The sequence below is a fragment of the Phocoena sinus genome, chromosome 1 (genome assembly GCF_008692025.1).
Source record: "Phocoena sinus isolate mPhoSin1 chromosome 1, mPhoSin1.pri, whole genome shotgun sequence".
NCBI classification, from domain to species: Eukaryota; Metazoa; Chordata; class Mammalia; order Artiodactyla; family Phocoenidae; genus Phocoena; species Phocoena sinus.
In genome coordinates this window covers 162,630,850-162,658,837 of record NC_045763.1, presented here as the reverse complement: position 1 = coordinate 162,658,837, position 27,988 = coordinate 162,630,850, and the positions used below count along the sequence as shown (strand labels likewise).

General features: G+C 39.7%; 2 protein-coding genes across 2 annotated transcripts in view; one reads left to right on the top strand and one right to left on the bottom strand.

Annotated features, from left to right (window-relative positions):
• Positions 1–404: 404 nt before the first annotated feature.
• Positions 405–2,709, top strand: MIXL1 (Mix paired-like homeobox). Its single transcript, XM_032643354.1, has 2 exons — positions 405–1,029; positions 2,209–2,709. Exons 1-2 carry the CDS (start codon positions 622–624, stop codon positions 2,512–2,514), a joined length of 714 nt encoding a protein of 237 aa, XP_032499245.1. The 5' UTR covers positions 405–621; the 3' UTR covers positions 2,515–2,709.
• Positions 2,710–7,870: 5,161 nt separating this feature from the next.
• Positions 7,871–27,988, bottom strand: part of LIN9 (lin-9 DREAM MuvB core complex component) — a 109,042-nt gene continuing 88,924 nt past the window's right edge. The window contains exons 12-15 of the mRNA XM_032612105.1: positions 14,874–14,999; positions 10,114–10,293; positions 9,846–9,943; positions 7,871–9,354 (exon numbers count right to left, since the gene is read on the bottom strand). Of these exons, the coding sequence (XP_032467996.1) occupies positions 9,249–9,354; positions 9,846–9,943; positions 10,114–10,293; positions 14,874–14,999 (510 nt within the window). The 3' untranslated portion in view covers positions 7,871–9,248. The remainder of the gene's footprint in view (positions 9,355–9,845; positions 9,944–10,113; positions 10,294–14,873; positions 15,000–27,988) is intronic.

Genomic DNA, 27,988 nt, shown 5'->3' with positions numbered 1-27,988 from the left:
CTTTAAGGTCTCTTTATCTGCACCCCCCTCTTCTGATTCAGGATTTGTCAGGGAGGCTTGCGGAGGACAGGGGCTGGGCTGTTTGACCAACCTGGTACAGGGTCTAGCACATAGCAGGGGGGGGGTAAATAAATACCTTTGCTGACGACAGACGGGGCAGCGGGCAAAGGCTCACTGACCTGGCCATGCGAGAGAGAGGCGGCCCCCGGCCCTCGCCGCCCTGAGCGGGTGACCTGACCCCAGAGGAGGGAGGTTCCGCCCGCACTCCGCCCACGCACTCGAGGGGCCCCCGGCCGCCGCGCTCCCGGGGCAGACCTGCTCTGGGGGATGTGGATTGCGGTGGCGGTGGCGGGGCTGGCGGGGCGGATGAACGGGGGAGGGGTCGGAGGGGGCCCCGGCCCAAGTTCACGCCTTCCTCCCTCCATCCCACGGGCAGCGGAAGCGATTATTCCCCACCGGCGTCTGGCGGGGCGGGGGGTGGGCTCGCACCCCGAAGAGACACGGGCCTCCCCGCGTCCACCCCTTTGATCGCGCCGCCACACCGGGCCCCCTCCCTCAGCCCCGGGGCCGGTATAACTAGAGGCCGTGCCCCTCCCGGCGGCGCACTGGGGTCCGGCAGCGATGGCCGCAGCTGAGCCCAGCCAGCTCCAGTTCGGGGAGATCGCCGCGCCCCCCGCCTACCGGCCCGCCCACCCCGGCGGGGCGTTCCTGCCGACCCCGAACCCCGCGGCTGCTCTGCTCCCCGCGCGTCCCTCGGGCCCCGGTCCGGAGCGCGGCGCCCCGGTGGCCTTCGCCGGCTTTCTCGGTAGGGGTCCCGGGCCCGCGGCGCCGCCCTCCGCCGCCCTGGGCCCGCCTGCGCCCCCTAAAGGCGCGGCCGTCCCGTCGGCGTCGCAGCGCCGAAAGCGCACGTCGTTCAGACCCGAGCAGCTGCAGCTGCTGGAGCTCGTCTTCCGCCGGACCATGTACCCCGACATCCACCTGCGTGAGCGCCTGGCCGCGCTCACTTTGCTCCCGGAGTCCAGGATCCAGGTGAGCGGCCGCGGCGGGCCGGCACGTTCGCCGGTGCCACTTGCTTGACGTTGGGCAAGTTCCTTCCCTTGAGCCTCGGTGTCCTAGGCTGTAAAACCAGTACTTGCCTACGGTGATTGTGAGGCTTAAATGAAATAATTCAGCTGCACGCTCAATGACTTCTGCCTCTCATTGCTGAGGATAATAAGGGCCCCTCCGAGGAGGCTAGCTGGTCTCTTTGAAATGGTCAGAAAGTAAATCCTCAGCAGGAAGGTAATAGGAAGTATTTTCACACTTTTTCCTTATCCAGGAAGAAGGGACAGATGAGGCACAGTTGGTGTTTCCTCCTGCTGGCTCACCAAGTTGCCCCCTGGGCCCCTAGGCCACTTTCTTGGCAGGTATTGGGTCTGCAATGTGGGTTGTAAAGGATGTAACGTCTTGGGGTAAAGCCTGAAGCATGTGGAGCTTCTCGTCAGAGTTTGAAAAATCTAGCGCAAGGTGCGTTTGTTGCCTAAAGTAATAAGGACAGGTTCCTCGGTATTTGTGGGGAAATAGTGAGCTGAAAAATTTATTCATATAAGTGAATGAAGTCCACTGAGCAAAATGCCTCCTTAAATAATTTGACAAGGGAGTACACTTTCAAAACCTAATTTTCCAGGGCTTCCCTGGTGGCGCAGTGGTTGAGAGTCCGCCTGCCGATGCAGGGGACACGGGTTCGGGCCCCGGTCCGGGAAGATCCCACATGCCGTGGAGTGGCTGGGCCCGTGAGCCATGGCCGCTGAGCCTGTGCGTCCAGAGCCTGTGCTCCGCAACGGGAGAGGCCACAACAGTGGGAGGCCCGCGTACCAAAAAAGAAAAAAAACCCCTAATTTTCCAAATTCTTTTAAGGGCTATCATCTTTAAGCATAGTAGCATTTTTCCCTAAAATTCTTAAGTGCTGCTATTTCTGTGGCCTCATTTTTCATTGCAGATGTCCCTATATAAAGTATAGCTAGAACTAGGTATTATTCCAATTTTGCATCTGGGAATGGTGAGGCCGAGAAAGCTAGGTGCTCTGATTTGTGAAGTGTTCTGTGAAAACCATAAGGTTCGGGAGCAGGGAGCCAGGGCATGTTAAACTGGAATTTATAATGAACTATGAAGGTGTAATAGTAGCATGAGGACTCCAACCAAAAGCAGTTTCTCTCTCCCCCCTTCCAGGTGTGGTTCCAGAACAGGCGCGCCAAGTCGCGTCGTCAGAGCGGGAAATCCTTTCAGCCTTCAGCCAGGCCAGAGCTTTTCCTCCATCACTCTGCTTGTGAAACTGAAGCAGAATATTTGAAGCCCCAGCTGCCTCTGGAGGTAGATGTGAACTGCCTGCCAGATCCCAACAAGGTTGGAGGAGACATCTCCAACCCTAGCTCCCAAGCTCAGAATTTTGAAACCTATTCTCCTCTCTCTGAAGACATTGGTTCAAAGCTGGACTCATGGGAGGAACACATCTTTTCTGCCTTTGGTAACTCTTGAGGAGTCTGGGAGAATTCAGGATAAGTTCAGAGGAACCATGACTGACAGCCAGGGAGACACACATCAGAATACCATCCTTTCTGGCTTCCATGTTAAGGACTCATCCATGTTAACCTTAGTAATGGTTTTGGGTCATCTCTCACCTGTGAAGCTTCTTCCCCTTTTGCCCATGAACTTTTGCCCATGGCCTGTTCTTTCTTTTTTTTTTTTTTTTTTTTTTTTTTTTTTTTCTGTTCTTTCTTTATAGTACACACCCCCTAGGAGTTCCGGCATTTTTTTTTTACCAGTGCATCTCCAAATCTGCACTTTCATTTTGGTCTGCATACCTGCTCTTTCCTACCAGTCCTGTTGGTATTTTTTTGAACTAGTTTTTCAGAACTATCTTCACAAGAACGCCTTGGTTCGACTCAGTTTCCCCTTGTGCTTAACAGCTGCTGTCTTCATATGGCTCCTCCAAGGCTTATACCCTTAGACTCATGTTAACCCAGCTCCTTCAATCCTCATCCTATCATCAAGATTTACTACTTTTTCAATTTGGCCTGACATCTTTATGCTCATTTGTAGCTCCGGTGATTCTGCATCCAGATTATTTAAGAGCCCCCTGCCTCACGTTTCTCAGATTTAAAAAAACTACTCTAGAAATCTGTAGTAGCCTCCAGCTGCTACCAAATTATAAAAACGTTTTGGTTACCCTTCCAGATAACGGACATTGATAGCCTACAGGACCATTATGCGCATCTTCTTAGGGTCACCCATCCGCAATACATATATGCCTCTGTCTCAAAGCCACTCCTTTCAGTTTTAGAACCAAATGAATAACCTGTCTCTTTCAAAACACTCTAGACCTCCCTCCTGAAGGCTGTAACTTTTTCTAATCCTCATTTTGTACCTGTTACTTCAATCACTGCAGCATTACCCTTAGCACTTGTTATTGTACTTCTGTGCAACTCCAGTTTATTATTATTAAATGTTTTCCACAAACGTCTCATTGTAATTCTATTTAAATGAGTTCTGTCCTTTAGATAGCACTTAGTACAGCGCTTCACTCCATAACTGCTCAGTACATATTTTGTGGTCATGAGAAACATTTCTAAAAGAAAAGTTTCTGCAAATGTAATTTATAAAGCCAGTAATCATGGTATCAGCAGGCCACTGTGCTGAGGAATTTAACTTGGTTAAAAGTTTATCCAGCTTGTTCAAAGTTTAATAACATGAGTCTTCTGGTTTCACATTTCTCTTTCCCAATTTATATGATAAGAATGTATGTAAATTACTAAGTTAGCCCAAGATAAATTATTGCTTCGAGGTTTTGAGGGTTTTCAAACTCCTAAGGACAAAAGGAAACTGTTTGTATATGAGGTAATCATAGGTGAGGTTTCTCTGTAAACTGTGCTTTGGAGGCAATTCATGAGAAGCCATGGCTCGGGCCAAGACTCAGGTTTGTCTTTTTTTTTTTTTTTTTTGTAATGGAATTTTTTTTTCTTTTGGCTATGCCACGCAACTTGCAGGATCTTAGTTTCCCGACCAGGGATTGAACCCGGGCCCTTGGCAGCGAAAGTGTGGAGTCCTAACCACCGGACCGCCAGGGAATTCCCCACGACTCAGGCCTTGATGATTCCTAGAAGAGTCAGAGCTATGCTGAATGTCTCAGAGATCATACATGCCAGTTACCCTGATTTTCATAGAGGTGTTAAATGGCTTGCACTTTTCAGAGTAGCAAATCCACTATTAAAAGCAACCAGGACATGGGCTTCCCTGGTGGCGCAGTGGTTGAGAGTCCACCTGCCGATGCGGGGGACACGAGTTCGTGCCCCGGTCCGGGAAGATCCCACATGCCGTGGAGCGGCTGGGCCTGTGAGCCATGGCCGCTGAGCCTGTGCTCTGCAACGGGAGAGGCCACAACAGAGGCCCACGTACTGCAAAAAAAAAAAACAAAAAAAAGCAACCAGGACATAGTTCAGGCTTTAGTAGCAGACTTGCCTTCTGAACCCTCAGAAGCTGTCTGAAACCAAAAATGAAACGATAAACATTAGCTCTTACCATTTTCAGTGCTTGTTATGTGCCAAACATCGTGCTCAGGGCCTGCCCCCAGGGTGGCCAGGAAGTCTCACAATCACAGAGCCCTTCCTTTGCATTTAGCCTTGTGACAAGGCCAAATGAGACGACATAAATACATTCACAACTGAGAGACATACAATAATTAACTTACAGTCCCTTGATGGGGAGAGACGCCCGCTGGGGGAAGCGCAGGGCAGGGGCCCCGTCCTCCCCAAGGTTTGGGTCTGCAGCCAAGTGGGTGCGCGTCGCCTCCTGTTCATGTCTGTTTCCCCACTTGTACCAGAAAATACTACAGTACTGCACCATCTCTGGACAGTTGAATCTGAAGATGTGGAACCACAGACAAGGAAGAACTACATATAGGAGGGATGACTGTGAAGTTACACAGGGATTTCCCATGGCAGGGAGGGTTGGCCCCTAAACACCCTCCCCACACCATGTTCAAGGGTCAACTGTGTATCAGACTTTTCCTTTATTGTTAGCACGTTGTGCATCCAGTTGAAGACATCTTTCCTGCTCCTGGATTATAAAGGTATTTTCCTGGGTTGTCGTCCTACAGTGGCCTTTCCCGTTTAGGCTTTCAGTCCACCTGGACTTGACTTCTGAATATGGTGTGAGGTGGGGGGCAAGTCTCATTTGTCTGTCTGTCAAACTGTCCCAGCACCAGATTAACTTTTCAGTTACATCAGCAACTAATTGCTTTATTTTAAACAGTAATAGAAAAAAAAAGTAATAGAAACACTCCTACTAAAGTTAGTGAAGTACAAACCACTTCTTTCTTATCTATAGGCAATGTGAAGATTTTTGTTGTTTTTTTTTTGTTGTTAGGGAAAGAAACCATTATAAAAAAAACATTTACACTACTTTATTTCACTTAAACATTCGTGTATCAGGATATTTTTATTTCATCATAAATGATTACTTAAATCACTGGCATAAACATTCCTGAATTTTGAATCACTTTAATTATAAATACTAAATATAAATTTTTAAAAGCTAGAAAGACAATTTCAACACATTTTACATGAAAAACTTAAAACATTCGGTCTTTATTTTCTTTCCATTCTTACTTTTCCTGGATGTTCTCAAATAAAGATAAGCAAATGACTTAAAAAAAAAAAAAACTTGCAGTCCACTAAGGATCACATTTAAAGGAAACATGGTAATTAGCTTACTAACTTTATCATTGCATTTACATTGTGTTATGTTCTGCTTTCCCCAGTGAAGAGTTTAGAAAATCTACAAATATTTAATTATTGCCACAAGTTTTAATGTGGGATCCTCTAAGAACAGTGATTTGTACCCCTCTCAAGCTCTTAGGAGACCCTAACTGCTAAATGTATCTATTATAGGCACTATATATTTATTCCTCACAACTGCCATATAAGGTAGGGACTATTATTGTTTTAAAGACTACGAATTTTAAGTAGTGGTTGACAAATCACACAGCTAATAAATGACGGCCTGGACACAAATCTAGGACTAACTCAGTCCACCATTTTATTCACCACCATAATGCCTGCTATATTGACCTGGCCTTTTTAGTTAGGACTAATGATAACGTGACAGGTTTAAAGGCAACTCCTTAAGCAGAATTTGTACACCCAAGTGAGTACTGTCTCATCTTTCAAAACAATCATCATGGAGGACGATACTTTTACTCCAGTGACACTAATGTTGCTTAGAGCTCTTTTGAGACTCTTATTTGTTCATTTGTTCCACAAATATTTGGTGCCTATAAAAGGTACTTTATCAGGGCCTGGAAATAAAATGGTAAGCAAAACCAGCAACGGTCCCTCCCCTCATGGACCAAAGAGGCTAGTATGGAGACAAAAGAAGAAATATAAAATTGCAAATGTGACAAAGTGCTGGAAGGAGGGGTACACGAAGACCTGTAGATGATGTGTTGTGGTCAGATAAAACTTCCCTAAGAAAGTGATGCTGAAGGTAAGATCTGTAGGATGATCAGGAGTTACCAAGGTAAAAGAAGAGGGAACACAGAGGTCACTGAGTGTGCAAAGGCCCTGTGGAGTAAGGAGCAGGATGGAGAAATTGTAGGGGAGGCTAGATCATGCCTGGCTGTGTAGGTCTTGTAAGAGAGTTCTGAAATTGTCCCGAGAGCCGTAAGACTTCAGATGGGGATAACGTGACCAGTCCTGTGTTCTAAGAGTATCGCTCTGGCTGCATCTGAGGAGAGCTGAGTGGCTACTGGGAGGTAAGTTAGGAAATGACTGCTGTGTTCCAGGCTAGTGATGATGGCAGCTGGGCTAAGAGTACTGGCGATAGTGTAGATGGAGAGAAGTGCATGAATTCAAGGGAAAAAAAATTTTAATTGGCAAAGTTGTTTTGTCGATTCTCAACAGTAGCAAATGAATCTATTTTTGGAACTAGCAGTAATTCAGAACCAAATCTGCGTTAACACCTGATATGCTTGCTTGCTCACTCAATCTGGCTTTGATAGTTTTCTTTGGAGCTCCAAAAATGTGTTAGGCAGTGGCAGCATCATTTAAATGAATGTACAGCTGACCCCAAATGACTACTTTGAATTACATAGATTTCTTCTTCCTTACACAAAAATAAAATTCAAATATATTCTTAGGCACAGTTCTTGCCATCAACACATGATGGCACTGAAAGATACGGACAATGCTTAATTAAATATGTGCAAAACCATGTCTAATTTATTTTATTATTTTTTTAACATCTCTATTGGAGTATAATTGCTTTACAATGACGAGGTATAATTTAAGTGTGACAAGTTAGCCTTAAGAAATGTAAAAGAAAAAATGTAAAAAATGCTTACCTAAGTCTAGGCAGAATATATTAAAAAGTAAATCCTTGGGCTTCCCTGGTGGCACAGTGGTTAAGAGTCCGCCTGCCGATGCAGGGGACATGGGTTCGTGCCCCGGTCCGGAAACATCCCACGTGCCGCGGAGCGGCTGGGCCCGTGAGCCATGGCCGCTGAGCCTGTGCGTCCGGAGTCTGTGCTCCGCAACGGGAGAGGCCACAACAGTGAGAGGCCCGTGTACCGCAAAAAAATAAAAATAAAAATAAACCCTTCTCTAGGTCTATATAGTAAGCCAAGTAACTTACTTGCTTAGTGTTTTCCACAGTGATTACTCAGTGATGGGAAAAAAAAAACCCTAATGATATTTTAATTCAAAATGACTTGGTAATTAATCTGTACCGTTTTTCCTAAAAATATAATTTAGTGGAAATGATAATTTTTAAAAACTTTTTAAATAGAAGGAATACTTATCAACTTGTATTAATTAAATGAAAATGAAGATCATATTAATTTTCATAGATCAATTTATTTAGAATTACAAATATTAAGAATAAAAGATTTATGCATTTCTTAATTAACATAACAGTTTAGCTAAATATAAACTCTGCACTAAAGCTCTGCAGTGGCACAATACCAACAAAGAATATGGAAGCATTTTTAAACTATACAAAAATTTCAAATGGAAAATAATCTTGTTTCAGTTTTATTATACATTAACATATAAAAAGTCTCATTTTATGAGACATCTAAAAGAATCAAAGCCACTTCTACAGCTATATCTTTAACTCCAAATCTGAAAACAATTCATTTTATTTTGACTTTATAATATTCTATATTAAAACAGAGAAAATTCCAAATACACACTTTTTACAAGATTAACATCTTAGGCAGGGTTTTCCTTAAAAAACCAAAAACCAAAAAAGCCCACAACCAAATACAAACCTTTTTCTCCTTTTCCTAGCACTGGCTATTATATTTGTTTTCCTTATAAAATCTTTTTACTTTAAAAATTGTGTAACTGTTGGATTTTAACCAGTAATCTGGTTCAAGAGTTGTGCAAATAAACAAAAAATATGAAAATAGTGTGTTATCAGTCTTTTTTTTTTAAAAAATAAATCCCATAACAATAGCACATCTTCCCCTGAATTGATGGGAAGAGACATGCCAAATCCATTTGCTGAAATTAAGCATCTTGCAGTAATGTTTCTTTCCTGCTCCTTCATTTTCTTTCAACAGACAAACAACAAAGGTTTCTTTTATAAATTATGATAAATTAAAATATTTATTATTATAAAATGATCTATAGAACCATGTCACATTGCAAGTATATATCATATATACTTGTAAAGTCCATATTTCCCACCTATATTCCAGTGGCTTCCTAAAAATGAGGACTTCCCATATCTCATGATGTTATCTTTTGAAGACTGAGGTGGTGATCAACTAAATGAACTGGAGTTGTAATTTCCTAGATGGAATTTCCACATTGCCATGCATAATGCACAAAAAGACCATGTTTCTTCACGTTCTCCATTGCAGTAGTTGTCTGCATGGGTTGGGTTGAATTCATGCAAGTTAAAAAGATGGTCAACATATCCTTCCATGAAATTATATTATGTTCAGACATTTTCAGTTTAAAAGTACTTGCTAATAAACATATGTAACATAAGCAATGCTACTGCAGTTGAGTAATAAAAGAAAAATAAATATAATGCTGGTCAGCAATGCTGGTTTAAGAAGCAGTACAGTATATTAAAATGCCTTATTTGGAGATTTAAGTTTCCCTTGTTTTCCAGCAGTTAGGTTATTTGGTGTTGGAAGCCTATATAAAGGAAGAGAACTTCTCAAAAACAATGTCCTATGCAGTTGGAATAATGAAATCTTCTATTCAGTCTCTGTTGGTGTTATTTGCTGCAAAGGCATGTAAGTTTCCCATCTGGCTCAGGCCACTCTGAATATGTGCAACATGAATTTCTACATTATTCTGAAAGCAACTAAAGAAAGAAGAAACATGGTTAACTACATTATCTCACAAAATGAAGAAAAACAATTTTTTAAAAAGGTAGAGCTGAATTGTTGTTAGGAAATAGCTAAGATAATGACCCCAGGTAAGTAAGAAATCTTCCCTTTACATTAGCCATAATTCTCCTTCAGTAATAACTGAAAAAGTATATTTGAAAGAAGCAAAGAAGCCACAGGAGTACTGGAAAAGGAGGACGAATCTCTCTTTGGGAATCTCTCTAAGTTGAAATCCATGCTAATTCCAAACCTAAATATTATGTCTTCTGATTCCTTTGTATAAAAAAATCCATCTGAAAATTCTACTTTGTCAATAGACTGGATATAACCGAAAAGCTCGTTTACAATTTATTTCAAGGATAAAAATCATATGAATACTTCATAAATATGTAAAAGTCTTAAAGCTTATACTGGAAATCACTATGAATTTAATATAAAAATAATTAGAATACATCTAATGAATTACCTGATATTAGAAGCATCTATTGTACTCTTGATATCATTTAATGAATCTGTAAGTGATTTAAATTCAAAGGAATTCAGGTCTCCTCCTTCTGCCAGACACTAAAGGAAAAAAATTTCAAAATTTAATTGAATTGTAGTTCAGATACAGACAAACACCCTGCTCTAGTATACAGTTTAATTTTTTAGCAACAAATTAGCATAGTTTGTTTAGGTGTCAAAATTAAGAAAATAGTCTTAATATTTTCTCCGAAAAGTTCTCCGAAATTTACCTTAATTTGTAATAAAATAGCTGTAAGCCTGGAGATTAAGTCTGTCAGATTTTCATTTTCAACACAGGGCTGTCCTGTTGAGGAATTTGCATGCCGAACAATTTCCTGTGCTTCTTCCTCACACCTTCGTCTCATATCTGTCGGCTGATCTGCCGGCTGGAGCCCTTGGTCTGGAGCAAGCTGAATACAGATGATTAAAACATAAAATGTACATTCATAAGGCCATGATAACTTCTGTGTGTTTGTGCCCTGTTTTCAGGTTAAGATTTTTATAAATCTAGCATTTATAACAAAAATGATGCTCACTCTTACCTTAGAGGTTTTTTCTCCTCTAACTGTATTTTCTTTCTGATTTGTTTTATATTTTTGGTAACTTTTAATTTTGAGATACTTTAAAACTTCTAAAAAAGAATAGAACAAAAAACTCTTGATAACCTTTTACCCAGATTCACGAACTGCTTATGGTTTACTGTTTGACTTAACATTTGATCTTTCTCTGTCTGTATATAATTTTTTTTCTCTTAACTATTTGAGAATAAGTTGCAAACACTGTGCCTCTTTACCCCTAAATACTCCAGTTTGTATTTCCTAAGTCCAAGGATATTTTCTTACATAATCACAGTGCAGTGATCACAATCAGGAATTTAGCACTATGTATAATGCTATTTTCTAACAGTCTATATTCAGATTTCATCAACTGTCCCAACACATAGCTAGTTTTCCCCCTGAAAACATTTGGTTGTCCTGTTTCTCTAGACTTCTTTACTCTGGAACAGCTCCTCGGTCTTTCATGACCTTGATATTTTTGAACAGCACCAGCCCGTTATTTTGCATAATATCCCTCAGTGTGGGTCTGTTTCCTTTTGATTAGACTAAGGTTATACACCTTTGGCAGGAACACCACAAAGTGATGCGGAGTTCTTGTCAGTGCATGGTGATCAGGAGGCGCGTGATGTTTAGCTGTCCCACTACTGCTGCTGTTATCTCCGGTCGCCTTGGTTAAGGTAGCCATGTGCCTCCTAATCATCCCAGAGAGCTTCCTCGATCATTCTTAGAGCAGCACACTGCTCCACCATGGGATGTGCCATAAGTTTAGCCAACTCCCTATGTATGGGCATTTAGGTGTTTTCTAATATTTCGCGATTATCAGTAACACTGCAGTGAAGAACCTTGTCTTCTAACACTTCAAAGTTTTTTTTAAATTGAAGTATACATAAACATATAAAAGGATACAAATCCTAAAGAGTATGGGTTAATGAATTTTCACAGATCAAACATGAGAAATCAGCATCGAGATTAAAATGGAACATCACCAGCCCCTCAGAGACCAACTGTCATCTTCCAGTAGAATACTCCAAGGGTAACCACCATCCTGACTTCTAGTATTGTATGTTGGCTTTTGCTGGCTTTTGACTTTTACATAAATGGAATCATGCATTCTATATTCTTCTGTGTCTGACTTTATCTGTTCAATATTTACATATGAACAAATATGTTCACATATGTGTGAGCTCATCCATAGTGTTGTGAGTAGTTGAGTTCATTCATTCATTTTTTTTTCTAAGATTTTTTTTTGATGTGGACTATTTTTTTAAAGAAGTCTTTATTGAGTCTGTTACAGTATTGCTTTTGTTTTATGTTTTGGTTTTTTGGCTGCAAGGCACGTGGGATCTTAGCTCACTGACCAGGGGTCGAACCTGCACCCCCTGCACTGGAAGGCAAAGTCTTAACCACTGGACCGCCAGGGAAGTCCCAGAGCTCATTCATTCTTATTGCTGAGAATTCCATTGTATATTATATGTCAGTTTACTGATTCATTCTAGTATTGATGGGTATTTGGGTAATTACTAATTTCTGGCTATAATGAACAGTGATGCTATGTATATTCTAGTGTATATCTTTTGGTAAATACATGTTCACATATATTTGGTATATATTTAGAAGTAGACTTGCTTGTTCTTATTTTAAAATCAATATTGTACTTCCATAAGAACTTTGTGAAAATTAAATCATTTTACTCCATTAGGAAATGAGCCTATCACATATGGCCTTGTGTACATAATGAGATACAAAAAGACTGGTGAGCAATCCACTTCTGCATGTTTTGTTATATGTTATCTTGGACTGCTTGGTTTGCACCTCTTGTGGATGGTTGCTAGTTCATGGGGAGAACTCTGTTTGCTAGGACACACATGTTGCTATGTAGGTAAATGACAATTACCCGGAAAATAAAAATAAATGATAATGGATGGCTAAAGGAATGAGCAAAATATACTCAGAGTTTAGATACAGGTAATCACAGTTCATTTCCCTCAGTTCTATTCAAGTGGATTGATAACATCACCAATGGCAGATCTTTGGGACTTATCTATGAGGCTAGTGTCATAAAAAACTATTTAAGAATCTGATAGCACAAATAGAGATGGCTTTAAATAAACCCATGCACTTATGGTCAATTAATTTACAACAAAGAGGCAAGAATATACAATCGAGAAAAGGCAGTCTCTTCAATAAATGGTGCTGGGAAAAATGGACAGCTACATGTAAAATAACGAAATTAGAACATTCTCTAACACCATATACAAAAATAAACTCAAAATGAATTAAAGACCTAAATGTAAGACCAGATACTATAAAACTCCTAGAGGAAAACATAGGCAGAACACTCTTTGACATAAATTGCAGCAATATTTTTTTGGATCCTCCTACAGTAATGGAAACAAAAGCAAAATAAACAAATGGGACCTAATTAAACTTAAGAGCTTTTGCACAGCAAAAGAAACTAAATAAAACAAAAAGACAACCTACTGAATGGGAGAAAATATTTGCAAACAATGCAACCAACAAAGGATTAATTTCCGAAATATACAAACAGCTTATACAGCTCAATATCAAAAAGCAAACAACCCAAGAAAAACATGGGCAGAAGATCTAAAGAGACATTTCTCCAAAGACGACATTCAGATGGCCAACAGGAACATGAAAAGATGCTCCATATTTCTAATTATTAGAGAAATGCAAATCAAAACTACAATGAGGTATCACCTCACACTGGTCAGAATGGCCATCATCAGAAATTCTATAAATAATAAGTGCTGGAGCGGGTGTGGAGAAAGGGGTACCCTCAGACACTGTTGGTGAGAATATAAATTGGTACAGCTAGTATGGAGAATGGTATGGAGGTTCCTTAAAAAACTAAAAATAGAGTTACCATTTTGATCCAGCAATCCCACTCCTGGGATGAAAAAGATGAAAACTCTAATTCAAAAAGATACATGCACCCCAATGTTCACAGCAGCACTATTTACAACAGCCAAGACATGGAAACAACCTAAATGTCCATAAGCAGATGAATGGATAAAGAAGATGTGGTATAATATAAGAAAAAAACAAAACAGAACAAAACAAGAAGATGTGGTACATACATACAATGGAATATAACTCAGCCATAAAAAAGAATGCAATAATGCCATTTGCAGCAACATGGATGGACCTAGAGATAATCATAAGTGAAGTAAGTCAGACAGATAAAGACAAAGATCATATGATATCACTTAAACATGGAATCTAAAAAAATGATACCAAAAAAAGATTAAAAAATGATATAAATAAACTTATTTACAAAACAGAAATAGACTCACAGACACAGAAAAGGGGACATATAAAGGTTTACCAAAGGGTTTCCCAAGGGGTGGGGGAAGGATAAATTAGGAATTTGGGATTAATGGATATACACTACCATATATAAAACAGATAAACAGTAAGGACCTACTGTATAGCACAGGGAACTATATTCAGTATCTTGTAATAACCTATAATGGAAAAGAATCTGAAAAAGAATATATATAATTATATATATATATATAAAATTCAGATACATATATATATATATATCTGAATTACTTTGCTGTACACCTGAAACATTGTAAATCAACTATACTTGAAAAAAAAAATAAGAGTGGCTTTACTGGAAATATACAGCCTCTAAGAAAGCAAATGCCAGAGCACACTAAACTCATCACAATCATCTAATTCTTACCTTTCAGTAAGAAACTCAAATTTTAGGTGAACCTGTTGAACCACCTTCATATATATAATTATATGTGCATGATAATGATAACAATAATGATAATTCACAAATAACCCTATAATCTATGTGACTGAAGTTCAAGAATCTATAGTTCTAATGTAAAGTTTATTTTTTTAATTTTTATTTATTTTTTAAATTGTTTTGGCCATGCCGCATGGCTTGCGGGATCTTAGTTCCCTGACCAGGGATTGAACCTGGGCCCTCGGCAGTGAAAACACGGAGTTTGAACCAAGGAATTCCCAAATATAAAGTTTAAAAAGGAACAAACAAAATTATATATACAGCATGATCATAACTTTGAGAGAAAAAGCATGTATGGTAAAAAAAAAAAAAAATTAGGAGGAAGTAAACCAAAATACAGTCTTTGGGGTAGTGGAATTAAAAGAAATTATTTTTCTGGATGTTTCTAAATTTCAGGAGAGCTATAATATAATCATTTGTAATTCAAACAAACAGAAAACCAACAGAATTGATAGCTCACTGTGTATAAAGCACTCTTCAATACGGATGCTGTAAGGAATAGAAATATATATAAAATATGGTTCTGCTACAGGATCTTGGCTTAATTTGGATTTTCTAAAATGTGATGGTAACAGTATTAAGCTTCAGATAAGAGTGGAAAAAAAAAAAAGACTGGAGGTCACAAGGGAAATTCATACAAATTACCTACCTCATAGCAGTACTGTTGAACTTTATGCAAAACTTTGTTTAGGTCCTTGTTCAGTTGTTCAAGCTCTAGAACAATTGTTGCATATCTCCGCTGAAATTCAATGCTAATGGGCATGGAATATGATTTCTGAGAAGAAAAAAAAAAAGTCAGATTTTGATAAATTTTTTTTTAACAATGTGATTTCAATTTATAACAGGACATTGGACTTACTCAAAATAGACTAAAAGTTATTAAAACAGTCTGTACTCAATGTTATACTTCTTAAATGTGATAATGGTATTATTGCTATTTAGGAGATGGTTCTTAGGAGTGTCATGATGCCTGTCATTTACTCTTTTTTTAAAAAAATATATTTATTTTTGGCTGCGTTGGGTCCTTGTTGCTGTGCGCGGGCTTTCTCTAATTGCGGCGAGCGGGGGCTACTCTTTGTAGTGGTGCGCGGGCTTCTCACTGCAGTGGCTTCTCTTGTTGCGGAGCATGGGCTCTAGGTGTGCAGGCTTCAGTAGTTGTGGCACGCAGGCTCAGTAGTTGTGGCACATGGGCTTAGTTGCCCCGCGGCATGTGGGACCTTCCCAGACCAGGGATCAAATCCGTGTCCCCTGCATTGGCAGGCGGATTCTTAACCACTGCGCCACCAGGGAAGTCCCTGTCATTTACTTTTTAAAAAACAGAGATCGTGTGTGTGTGTGTGTGTCTATATATATATATATATATATAGAGAGAGAGAGAGAGAGAGAGAGAGAGAGAGAGAGAGAGAGCACGAGAGAGATTAAATGAAGCAAAATTGTTGAATCTATATATATGTTTGGTATATAAATCTTTCAACTTTTTTAAACTTTATCATTTTTAAAAATAAAAAGTTGGTAAAAAATTATATATATTCATTTGAAGTGTTCTAGTTACTAAATCTCAATTGATTCTCCACCTGGAATCAATACAATATAGCACAATGGATAAAAGCATTGGTGCTAGAATCAGATTATATGTTCAAATTCCAACTCCATTATGTACTAGCTGTGTGACCTTAAGCAAGTTCCTTAATTTCTCTGTGCCCCTGTTTCCTCATCTTCAAAATGGGGATACAAGAACATCTACCTAATGAGATTATGGTAAAGATTAAATGAAATAATATATGCCAGTATATTGCCTTCCACACAGAAAATGTTCAGTAAATATTAACTCTTATCATCACTGCTATCATTTCATATTTGCTTCCTACCAGTAAGTGTAAATGGACTTGGATTCCATTTCCTTTCCTCTCTTCATAACACCTCCAATAAACTACACTATCCATTCTGCTCCAGCTACAAATGCTGCAATGAGACGTCTTCAGTAAAGCCAAGTTTAACCACACTTCTTTTTTCAGAGGATTTCTGAGAAAGCAGATCATCACGTACCAGGGAAACAAGTACAGTTAAGAAGGGAAAAGTATACCTAGACTGATAGGGATAAGTTACTTACAGTAGCACTAAATCACAGTATTATAATTGTTTAAGCTAACAGAAACCTTAGAGATCATCTTGTTCAGCCTTGTCATTTTACAGATGAGAAAACTGAAGTCCAGGAAAGTTAAATGCTTTGCTTAACAGCACACACTATTAATAATGTACCAGGCACTGTTCTAGTGTTTAACAGAATCTCACTGAATCCTTACAACCATCCCATGAGAAGGGTACTATAATTATTCCCATTTTACATACGGAGGAATCTGAGGTCCATGTACCACAGCCAATAAGTGGTAAGCACACTGGATATGAAGCTAGATTGCATCAGTCAGAATTCCTCCGGCACTTCTCTAAGAGGTGGGTCAAAAAGGATCTTGCTGTGATTTACGTCAGTGTTCTGCCTATGTTTTCCTCTAATAGTTTGATAGTTTCTGGCCTTACATTTAGGACTTTGATCCATTTTCAGCTTATTTTTGTGTATGGTGCTAGGGAGTGTTCTAATCTCATACTTTTACATGTAGCTGTCCAGTTTTCCCAGCACCACTTATTGAAGAGGCTGTCTTTTCTCCACTGCATATTCTTGCCTCCTTTATCAAAGATAAGGTGACCATATGTGTGTGGGTTTATCTCTGGGCTTTCTATCCTGTTCCATTGATCTATATTTCTGTTTTTGTGCCAGCACCACTGTCTTGATTACTGTAGCTTTGCAGTATAGAAGTGGAAATAAAAACAAAGATAAACAAATGGGACCTAATGAAACTTAAAAGCTTTTGCACAGCAAAGGAAACCATAAACAAGACCAAAAGACAACCCTCAGAATGGGAGAAAATATTTGAAAATGAAGCAACTGACAAAGGATTAATCTCCAAAATTTACAAGCAGCTCATGCAGCTCAATAACAAAAAAACAAACAACCCAATCCAAAAATGGGCAGAAGACCTAAATAGACATTTCTCCAAAGAAGATATACAGATTGCCAACAAACACATGAAAGAATGCTCAACATCATTAATCATTAGAGAAATGCAAATCAAAACTACAATGAGAGGGCTTCCCTGGGGGCGCAGTGGTTGAGAGTCTGCCTGCCGATGCAGGGGAAACGTGTTTGTGCCCTATTCCGGGAAGATCCCACATGCCGTGGAGCGGCTGGGCCCGTGAGCCATGGCTGCTGAACCTGTGCGTCCGGAGCCTGTGCTCTGCAACAGGAGAGGCCACAACAGTGAGAGGCCCGCGTACCGCAAAAATAAATAAATAAATAAAAAACCTACAATGAGATATCATCTCACACCAGTCAGAATGGCCATCATCAAAAAATCTAGAAACAATAAATGCTGGAGAGGATGTGGAGAAAAGGGAACACTCTTGCACTGCTGGTGGGGATGTGAATTGGTACAGCCACTATGGAGAACAGTATGGAGGTTCCTAAAAAACTACAAATAGAACTACCATACGACCCAGCAACCCCACTACTGGGCATATACCCTGAGAAAACCATAATTCAAAAAGACTAATGTACCACAAAGTTCACTGCAGCTCTATTTACAATAGCCAGGAGATGGAAGCAACCTAAGTGTCTGTCCATCATTGGATGAATGCATAAAGAAGATGTGGCACATATATACAATGGAATATTACTCAGCCATAAAAAGAAATGAAATTGAGTTATTTGTAGTGAGGTGGATGGATGTAGAGACTTTCATACAGAGTGAACTAAGTCAGAAAGAGAAAGACAAATACCGTATGCTAACACATATATATGGAATCTAAGAAAAAAAAATGTCATGAAGAACCTAGGGGTAAGACAGGAATAAAGACACAGACCTACTAGAGAATGGACTTGAGGATATGGTTAGGGGCAAGGGTAAGCTGTGACAAAGTGAGAGAGTGGCATGGACATATATACACTACCAAACATAAAACAGATAGCTAGTGGGAAGCAGCCGCATAGCACAGGGAGATCAGCTCAGTGCTTTGTGACCACCTAGAGGAGTGGGATAGGGAGGGTGGGAGGGAGGGAGACACAAGAGGGAAGTTATACATATACATATGTATATGTATAACTGATTCACTTTGTTATAAAGCAGAAACTAACACACCATTGTAAAGCAATTATACTCCAATAAAGATGTTCAAAAAAAAACCCAAAAAACAATTCCTCCGCCACTGGGTCTGATGCAGTGAAAGAGAAGGAAGGGAAAGAATGTCAGAAGGAGATTAGGGAAGGGATAAGTCATTTAAAAAATTAATTATTTTGGGGGCTTCCCTGGTGGTGCAGTGGTTGGGAGTCCGCCTGCCGATGCAGGGGACACGGTCTCATGCCCCGGTCCAGGAAAATCCCATATGCCGCGGAGCGGCTGGGCCCGTAAGCCATGGCTGCTGAGCCTGCGCATCTGGAGCCTGTGCTCCGCGACAGGAGAGGCCACAACAGTGAGAGGCCCGCGTACCGCAAAAAAAAAAAAAAATTATTTTTTATTTTGTAATTATTTTTTAAGCTGAGGTACAATTGACATACAACATTCTATTAGTTTCATGTGTACAACATAACAATTCTATATTTGTATATATTGCAAAATGATCACTACAATAAGTCAGTTAGCATCCATCACCAGTTACAGATTATTTTTCTTGTGATGAGAACTTTTAAGATTTACTCTCTTAGCAACTTTCTAATGTGCAGTACAGTATTATTAATAGTTTGGTCTGCAGCTTTCCAATCACTTTCTCAAGGCATTTTATACACATATATGTATAGCTTTTTTTGTTTTTTTTTTTCTGTTTTTGTTTTTGTTTTGCGGTACGCGGCCTCTCACTGTTGTGGCCTCTCCCGTTGTGGAGCACAGGCTCTGGACGCGCAGGCTCAGCGGCCATGGCTCACGGGCCCAGCCGCTCCGTGGCATGTGGGATCTTCCCAGACCGGGGCAAGAACCCGTGTCCCCTGCATCGGCAGGCAGACTCTCAACCACTGCACCACCAGGGAAGCCCTGTATAGCTTTTTATAAAAATGAGATCCTAATATAAATATTATTCCACAATTTGTCCAATTACTTAATGTGTCTTAGAGAGCTTTCCATGTTGATATAGACAGATCTAGCTTGTTGCTTTTAAGAACTACATAGTGTGGGACTTCCCTGGTGGTGCAGTGGTTAAGAATCCGTCTGCCAATGCATGGGACATGGGTTCGAGCCCTGGTCCAAGAAGATCCCACATGCCATGGAGCAACTAAGCCCGTGTGCCACAACTACTGAGCCTGTGCTCTAGAGCCCACGAACCACAACTACTGAACCCGCATGCCCCAACTACTGCAGCCTGCATGCCTAGAACCTGTGCTCACAACAAAGAGAAGCCACCGCAATGGGAAGCCCGCACACTGCAACAAAGAGTAGCCTCTGTTCGCTGCAATTAGAGAAAGCCCGTGCATAGCAACGAAGACCCAACACAGCCAAAAAATAAATAAATAAATTTACTAAAAAAAAAAAAAGAACTACATAGTGCTCCAGAAGAATGGCTGTCCCATGATTTATTTAACCACTCCTGTTTAGGTGGACATATTGTTTCCACCTTTTTTTTTGCTATTACAAGCAATGCTGCAATAAACATTCTTGTATGCACACCTTTGTGCATATGCACATGAATGTTCATTTGCAATAGCTAAAAACATTAAACAATCCAAATGTCCATTGACAGATGAATGGATAAACAAATTGTGCTACAGCCATACAATGAGATACTACTTAGCAATAAAAAGGAACAATATTGTGCTAACTTTGAAACGTGCAACCAAGAGGGTGAATCAAAACTCATTATACTGATTGAAAAGAGCCAGGCAAAAAAAGAGTACATACTGTATGATTCCATTTATATAAAATTCTAGAAAATACAAATGAATTTATAATGATAGAAATTAGATCAGTAGTTGCTGGAGCCTGAAGTAGAGGGAGGGATGGATTACAAAGGGCTTGGGAAATTTGGTGGGGGGAAGGGAGAAGATAAAAATATTTGCTATCTAGCTTGTGGTGATGGTTTCATGGACGCATATGTCTATGTATACATACACAAATATATCCCACCAACTGTACATTTTAAACAGGTATAGTTTATTGTACATCAGTGATACCTCAACAAAATGATAATGGGAAAAAGCTACCCAGATCAAACAACAGAACATTGCTAGCACCCCAGAAGCCCTCCATGTGTCACCTTACAATCAATTCTCTTTCATCTCTCTCCAAAGTAACCATTATCCTGACATCAAACATTATAGTTGAGTTTTTGAACTTTATATAAAATACAATCATACAATATATGCAGTCTTTTGTTACTGGCTTCTTTCGGTTAACATTAAGTTTGTGACATTCATCTACACTGTTGTGTATATCTGTAGTTAGTTCATTCATTGCTGTATATTATACCTTTGTAGAAATATGATATATTCACCCATTCTACTGTTCTATTTGTTGTTGGGCATTTGGCCTGCTTCTAGGTTTTGGCCAATGTGAATAGTACAGCTATGACATTTTGTACTTTGTTCAATTTTAGTAGATAGATCTAAATAGTTTCCCAAACCGATGGAATAAGAAAGTTCTGGCTGCTTCATATCTTCACCAATCTTTAATACTGTAGTCTTTGAATATTAGCCACTTCAGAGGGTGTGAGTGGTATCTCACTGTGGTATTAATTTGCATTTCTCTAATTACTACCGAGGTTACTACTTTTCAAAAAAAGTTTTGCTAATTTGAATATCCTCTTTTTAAAAATATCTGTTCAATTTTCTTTCCTGTCTTCTATTGGGCTGCATATATTTTTCTTATTGACTTAGAGTTCTTTATATATTCTGGATACAAGCTTTTTATCAATTATATGTGCTGTAAATATTTTCTTCCATTTTGTGGCTTGCCTTTTCTTGTAGTTGTATCTTTTGATGAACAAAGGTTTTTAATTTTAAGGTAGTTCAATTTATCAATCTTTTCTTTTATGGTTATTGCTTTCTATATTCTATTTATTTCATTAAAAAAATCTTATCCCAAGGTCTTAAAAATATTCTCCTATATTATCTCTAGAAGCTTTATAGTTTTGCCTTTCACATTTAGATCTAAAATGCCAGTTGTCTATGTTATGAGATTTACCCCCTCCCCATACTGATAACCAACTGATCCAGCACCATTATTTCAAAGGCCTTTCTTTCTTCAGTGTTCTGCAGAACCACCTTTGTCATAGATCAAGTGTCTGTACACGTGCAAGTCTATTACTGGGCTCTGTATTCTGTTCCATGGTCTTTTTGCCTATGTTGTGCCAGTAGCACACAGTCTTCAATAACTCTAGTTTTGTAATAAGTCTTGATATCCAAGAGTAAGTCATCCTACCTTATTGCAGTTCCACATAAATTTTAGAATCAGCTTGTCAATTTGAACGCACTTATACACACACACACACACGTGGGATTTTGATTGAGATTACATTCAATCTATGGATAAATTTGGTGGAAATTGACCCCTTTACAAAAGATAGTGTCTGAAATCATGAATATGAATACCTCGCTTTTTATTTAGGTCTTCTTTAATTTCTCTCAACATTTAGTAGTTTTCTATATAGGTTTAATATATCTTATGCTATATTTATATCAAGGTATGTAGTTTTAAATGGTATTTTTGAAATTTCATTTTATAACTGCTTATTGCTGATATATAGAAACACAACTGCTTAAATAAAAAAACTGACCTTAAATGTAGCAACTATGCTAAACTCACTTATTAATTCTAATAATTTATCTGCAGATTCTTTTACATTTTCTAGGTACACAACCACACTATCTGTGGATAAAACGGTTTTATTTCTTCCTTTCCAATCTTTATAGCTCTTACTTCATTTTCTTGCTTTGTTACACTGGCTAGGCCCTCCTGTGTACTACTGAATAAAAACTGCGATAGTAGGCCTCCTTATCTCATTCCCAATCTTAAAGAGAAAGGTTTTAACACTCACTAATAAGTATGATATTGGGAATTCCCTGGTGGTGCAGTGGTTAAGAATCTGCCTGCTAATGCAGGGGACACGGGTTCGAGCCCTGGTCCGGGAAGATCCCACGCGCTGCAGAGCAACTAAGCCCGTGCACCACAACTTCTGAGCCTGTGCTCTAGAGCTTGCGGTCATAACTACTGAAGCTCGCGTGCCTAGAGCCCGTGCTCCGCAACAAGAGAAGCCACCGCAAAGAGAAGCCTGCACACCACAACGAAGAGTAGCCCCTGCTCGCCACAACTAGAGAAAGCCCGCGAGCAGCAACAAAGACCCAATAGCCAAACAAACAAACAAACAAAAACCCTGTACCTGAATGTTCATAGTCACCTTATTCATAATAGCCAGTGTGGAAGCAATCCAAATGTCCCTCGATGAATAAATAAATAAAATGTGATATATGCATACAATGTAACATTATTTGGTAATAAAAAGAAGTACTGGGAATTCCCTGGTCATCCAGTGGTTAGGACTTCACGCTTCCACTGTCAGGAGCTGGGTTCGATCCCTGGTTAGAGAACTAAGATCCCACCCACAAGCTGCACAGCCAATAAAAAAAAAAAAAGTACTAATACATGTTACAACATGGATGAGCCTTCAAAACATTATGCTATGTAAAAGAATACAGTCACAAATGATCACATTTACATTAAATGTCCAGAATAGGGGGACAGAAATTAGATGAGTGATTGCCTAGGTCTGGGGTGGGGGGTGGTTAAAGGTGAAGTGAGGAAAAATACAGGGTTTCTTTTTTGGGATAATGAAAATGTTTCTAAATTGATGATGATGATGCCTGCGCAACCTGTGAACTGAGCTGTAAACTAACCACCACAGAACTGTCCACTTTTAAATAAGTTACTATAATTAAGCGTGGTTTCCTATCAATCCCTCCTACATAATCAGCTAATGTGCTTTAGGTCAGGGGTCCCCAACCCCCAGGCCATGGACTGGTATTGGTCCGTGGCCTGTTAGGAACCAGGCTGCACAGCAGTGGTGAGTGGCAGGCAAGCGAGCCAAGCTTCATCTGTATTTACAGCCGCTCCCTATTGCTCACATGACCGCCTGAGCTCTGCCTCCTGTCAGATCAGTGGCAGTGTTAGATTCTCATAGGAGTGCGAACCCTACTGTGAACTGTGTGCGCAAGGGATCTAGGTTGCACGCTGCTTATGAGAATCTTATGCCTGATGATCTGAGGTGGAGCTGAGGCGGTGATGCCAGCGCTGGGGAGCGGCTGCAAATACAGATCATCATTAGCAGAGAGGTTTGACTGCACAGAGACCATAATAAATCAATTGCTTGCAGACATCAAAACCCTATCAGTGAGTGGCAAGTGAAATCAAGCTCAGGGCTCCCACTGATTCTGCATTATGGTGAGCTGTATAATTATTTAATTATCTATTACAATGTAATAATAATAGAAAAAGTGCACAATAAATGTAACGTGCTTGAATCATCCTGAGACCATCCCCCGCCCCCCACCCCTGGTCCAGGGAAAAACTGTCTTCCACAAAACCAGTCCCTGGTGCCAAAAAGGTTGGGGACTGCTGCTTTAGGTTGTCACATACAGGTTGAATGTGGCACACAAAATGGACTTTTTTTTTTTTTCTTGGATGTATTCTACTTTCAGGACTAGTTAACTAGTAAGGAGATTTCTGCAGAGATGCATAATCTCAAAAATAAAAGAGGACTAACAAACATGATATGACAATTCTGACAACATATTCAGGGCAAGAAAAGACCAACTTTCACAGTGGTGGATGGAGAGAGGGAAGGAGTACAGAGAACATAGTATTCAGAGTTTTCCAAAGCCACTAATACATGGTTTTAAAAATGGTTAAGACAGAACTCTCAGGGATATCCCCTTTTCCACTCTTGAATTATTACTAATGCCCATGTATGACAAGTCAAATTTCCAAAGTGGAAAAGCAACTATTAGAGACTGAGACTGCTAGTTCAATATCTAATAGTGTTGAGGCAATTCAAATCTATTTTAATAAATTCCACATGCACTATTAATTTCTATGTGGATGCTTTGTATATGTATTTTAAAAATATTTTAATAATCCAAAATAGAAAAGGCATATTGAAGTCAATAAGCTTAGACAAACTTTCACTGACTTTAACATACTACGTAATCCGGACAAGAAAGGGTAGTTCAAAGCTTTAACTCTGAATGAACTTGATAAAAACTTCTCAGGTGTATGGCTGAGAAATTTGTCCTTGTTGTATCATAAAAGTGACTAAAGTATTTTAAAATCATTTTCCTCCCTTTGATTTACAAATTGAAAGTCTGAACATCTAATTTCATATTTTGACAACTGTGGCTGTAGTTTGCTTTTGCTGAGTAAAGTATTAGATAAACAATTAAGTTTTCCAAAATTAAAGGAGACTTTATCAGACCAATGTTCCATTTTTTAAATAAATTCCATCAGAAAATATACTGGACAAAGTAGTATGTCTAGTTCTTTGAGATGAAAAATAGTGAACTACTCAGGTCATTTTGGTAAAAACAGAATAGAAATTAGCTATCAGCTTCAAAATTAAGTTAAATTAATTAAATAAAATTAAATATTTGTTAGGGCAGAGGCTGGGTAGGGATAGGGTAGATAAAATTACTCCTAGTCAGTGCTAAAATCACTTGGGATTAACGCAAGTGTTAAATTAGTTCAATGTCACCAACCTGATGTGTCACAGAAAATTAGGAAAAAATGTATACCAAGAAAATCTGTAATCCATAAATCTGAAAGAACTGCTATACTTCTGAAGGTTTTTTAAAATAATAGTTCTGGATATATTAAAAACAAAATCTCCTTACAATACCTGGGAGTCCTCCTTCTGCAAAGAAGGAATGAAACTAATTGAATAATCTGTATTTGTCCCTGAAATACTCTGCAAAATTCCAACTCACAAATAATATACAAAACAGAATAAATAATAGGTATGTTAAGATTAAAGGATATAACTTGATTTTTACTACCTCTACAAGGCTGTACATATATTACATCAACATAATAGAAATGGCATAGTCTCTGAAGATACTTTCCACGCTTTATTTACTTTTTAAAACTAATCTCAAATCACATACCATATACACCTATTTCCTTTTTGATGATTCCACTTAAACTTAAGGGTATGGTTTGTTAAACAAAGCTTATGAACAAAACAATTATCATGTTTATTGCGTGTTACACAAAGGAGCTACTCTGAATAGAAATCCATCCTTCTCCACCATTTGTTTTGTTTTGTTTTGTTTGCGTTACGCGGGCCTCTTACTGTTGTGGCCTCTCCCGTTGCGGAGCACAGGCTCCGGACGCGCAGGCTCAGCGGCCATGGCTCACGGGCCCAGCTGCTCCGTGGCATGTGGGATCTTCCCGGACCGGGGCACGAACCCGTGTCCCCTGCATCGGCAGGCGGACTCTCAACCACTGCGCCACCAGGGAAGCCCTGATGTACCTTTTTAAACATACTAACAAATTCCCATTTGTTAATATTTTATGATTCTGTCACATACATTCATGAATGAGATTGGCTAGTAGTTATTCTCTTTTGTCGTATCTTTGTTAAATTCTGATATCAAATTATTCAAGCATTACAAAATGAATTGGAAAATGCTCCTTGTTATTTTCCTATTCTCTAGAAAAAGTTTTTGAAAGTTGATGGTAATGGTAAACACCTGGTTGAATTCACTGGTATGGAAGAATTCATCTGGGGTTGTAGGATCTTTGTGGTCAAGTTTTAAATTACAGATTCATTTATAAGGTAGTGATAGGCTTATTCAGACTTTCTAGTTCTTATTATATCAATGTTAGCAAGTTGTATTTTTCTAGGAATTTGTCTCCATCTCAATTTTCAAACATATTTACAGGTAGCTGTTTGTAATATGTATTAGTCTGCTCAGGCTGCTATAACAGAACCCCATGGACTGGTGGCTGAAGTAACAGAAATAAATTTTTTTGTAGTTCTGAAGGCTGTAAGTTCAAGATCAAGGTGCTGGCAGGGATGGTTTCTGATGAGAACTTTCTTCCTGGCTTGTAGATGGCTGTTTTCTCATTGTGCCCTCAGATGGCCTTCCTTCTGTGCACACATGAGAAATCTCTGGTGTCTCTTCCCCTCTTCTTATAGGACACCAGTCCTATTAATCTGAGCCCCAACCTATGGCCTCATTTAACCCAAATGACCTCCTTAAAGGCCCTATCTCTAAATACAGTCATATTGGGCTTAAGGCACCAACTTCTGAATTTGGAGGGGACAAAATTCAATCACACAAAATTCAATAACACAGTATCCTCTCAAGATCTTATTCATGTCTGTAGGTGATATTGTGATGTCCCCTCTTTCTTTCTTCCGTTTTTTTAAAAAAATTAATTTATTTATTTTTGGCTGCGCTGGGTCTTCGTTGCTGTGTGCGTGCTTTTCTCTAGTTGTGGCGAGCGGGGGCTACTCTTCGTTGCGGTGTGCGGGCTTCTCATTGTGGCGGCTTCTCTTGCTGCAGAGCATGGGCTCTAGGTGCATGGGCTTCAATAGTTGTGGCTCGCGGGATCTAGAGCGCAGGCTCAGTAGTTGTGGTGCACGGGCTTAGCTGCTCTGCTGCATGTGGGATCTTCCTGGACCAGGGCTCGAACCCATGTCCCCTGCATTGGCAGGTGGATTCTTAACCACTGCACCACCAGGGAAGTCCAGTCCTCTCTATTTTAGATTTGTTTTCCTTTTTCTTAAAAAAAATATATTATTTATTTATTTTTGGCTGTGTTGGGTCTTTGTTGCTGCATGCGGGCTTTCTCTAGTTGCAGCGAGCGGGCTTTCTCTAGTTGCAGTGAGCGGGGGCTACTCTTCGTTGCGGTGAGCAGGCTACTCATTGCGGTGGCTTCTCTTGTTGTGGAGCATGGGCTCTAGGCACGTGGGCTTCAGTAGTTGTGGCATGCGGGCTCAGTACTTGTGACTCGCAGGCTCTAGAGCACAGGCTCAGTAGTTGTGGCACACGGGCTTAGCTGCTCTGTGGCATGTGGGATCTTCCCAGACCAGGGATCGAACCCGTGTCCCCTGCATTGGCAGGAGAAATAACCACTGTACCACCAGGAAAGTCCCTAGGTTTGTTTTCTATTTCATTATTTTTCTCTTTGGATTTAATTTGTTGTTCTTATTCTAATGTCTTGAGATAGATGCTTAACTTACTGATTTTCAGTCTTTCTTCAATTTAAACATGTTTTTTATTCTAAAATAGACATGGCTGCATACCAAGATTTTGATATATAATTTTCAATACCACTAAATTAAAAACATTTTCTATTTCCTGATAATTCATCCTTTGATCTATGGTTTATTTAGCACTGCATTCTGTAATTTTCAAGCCTGAGTTTTTTCTTGGTATCCTTTTGTTATTAACTTCTAAGCTTATTTGCACTGTGATCAGAGAACTTATTCTGGAGAATTCTAAACATTTTGCAATTTGTTGAAATTTGATTTAGGACCAGCATACAATTAATTTTTTTTTTTTTTTTTTTTTGGCTGTACGCTGGCCTCTCACTGTTGTGGCCTCTCCCATTGTGGAGCACAGGCTCCAGACGTGCAGGCTCAGTGGCCATGGCTCATGGGCCCAGCCGCTCCACGGCATGTGGGATCTTCCTGGACTGGGGCACGAACCCACGTCCCCTGCATTGGCAGGCG

Coding starts and splice junctions, on each gene's coding strand:
- MIXL1 (XM_032643354.1), top strand. CDS start 622: ATGGCCGCAGCTGAGCCCAGCCAGCTCCAGTTCGGGGAGATCGCCGCG. Junction 1,030..2,208: donor TCCCGGAGTCCAGGATCCAG/GTGAGCGGCCGC, acceptor CCCCCCTTCCAG/GTGTGGTTCCAGAACAGGCG.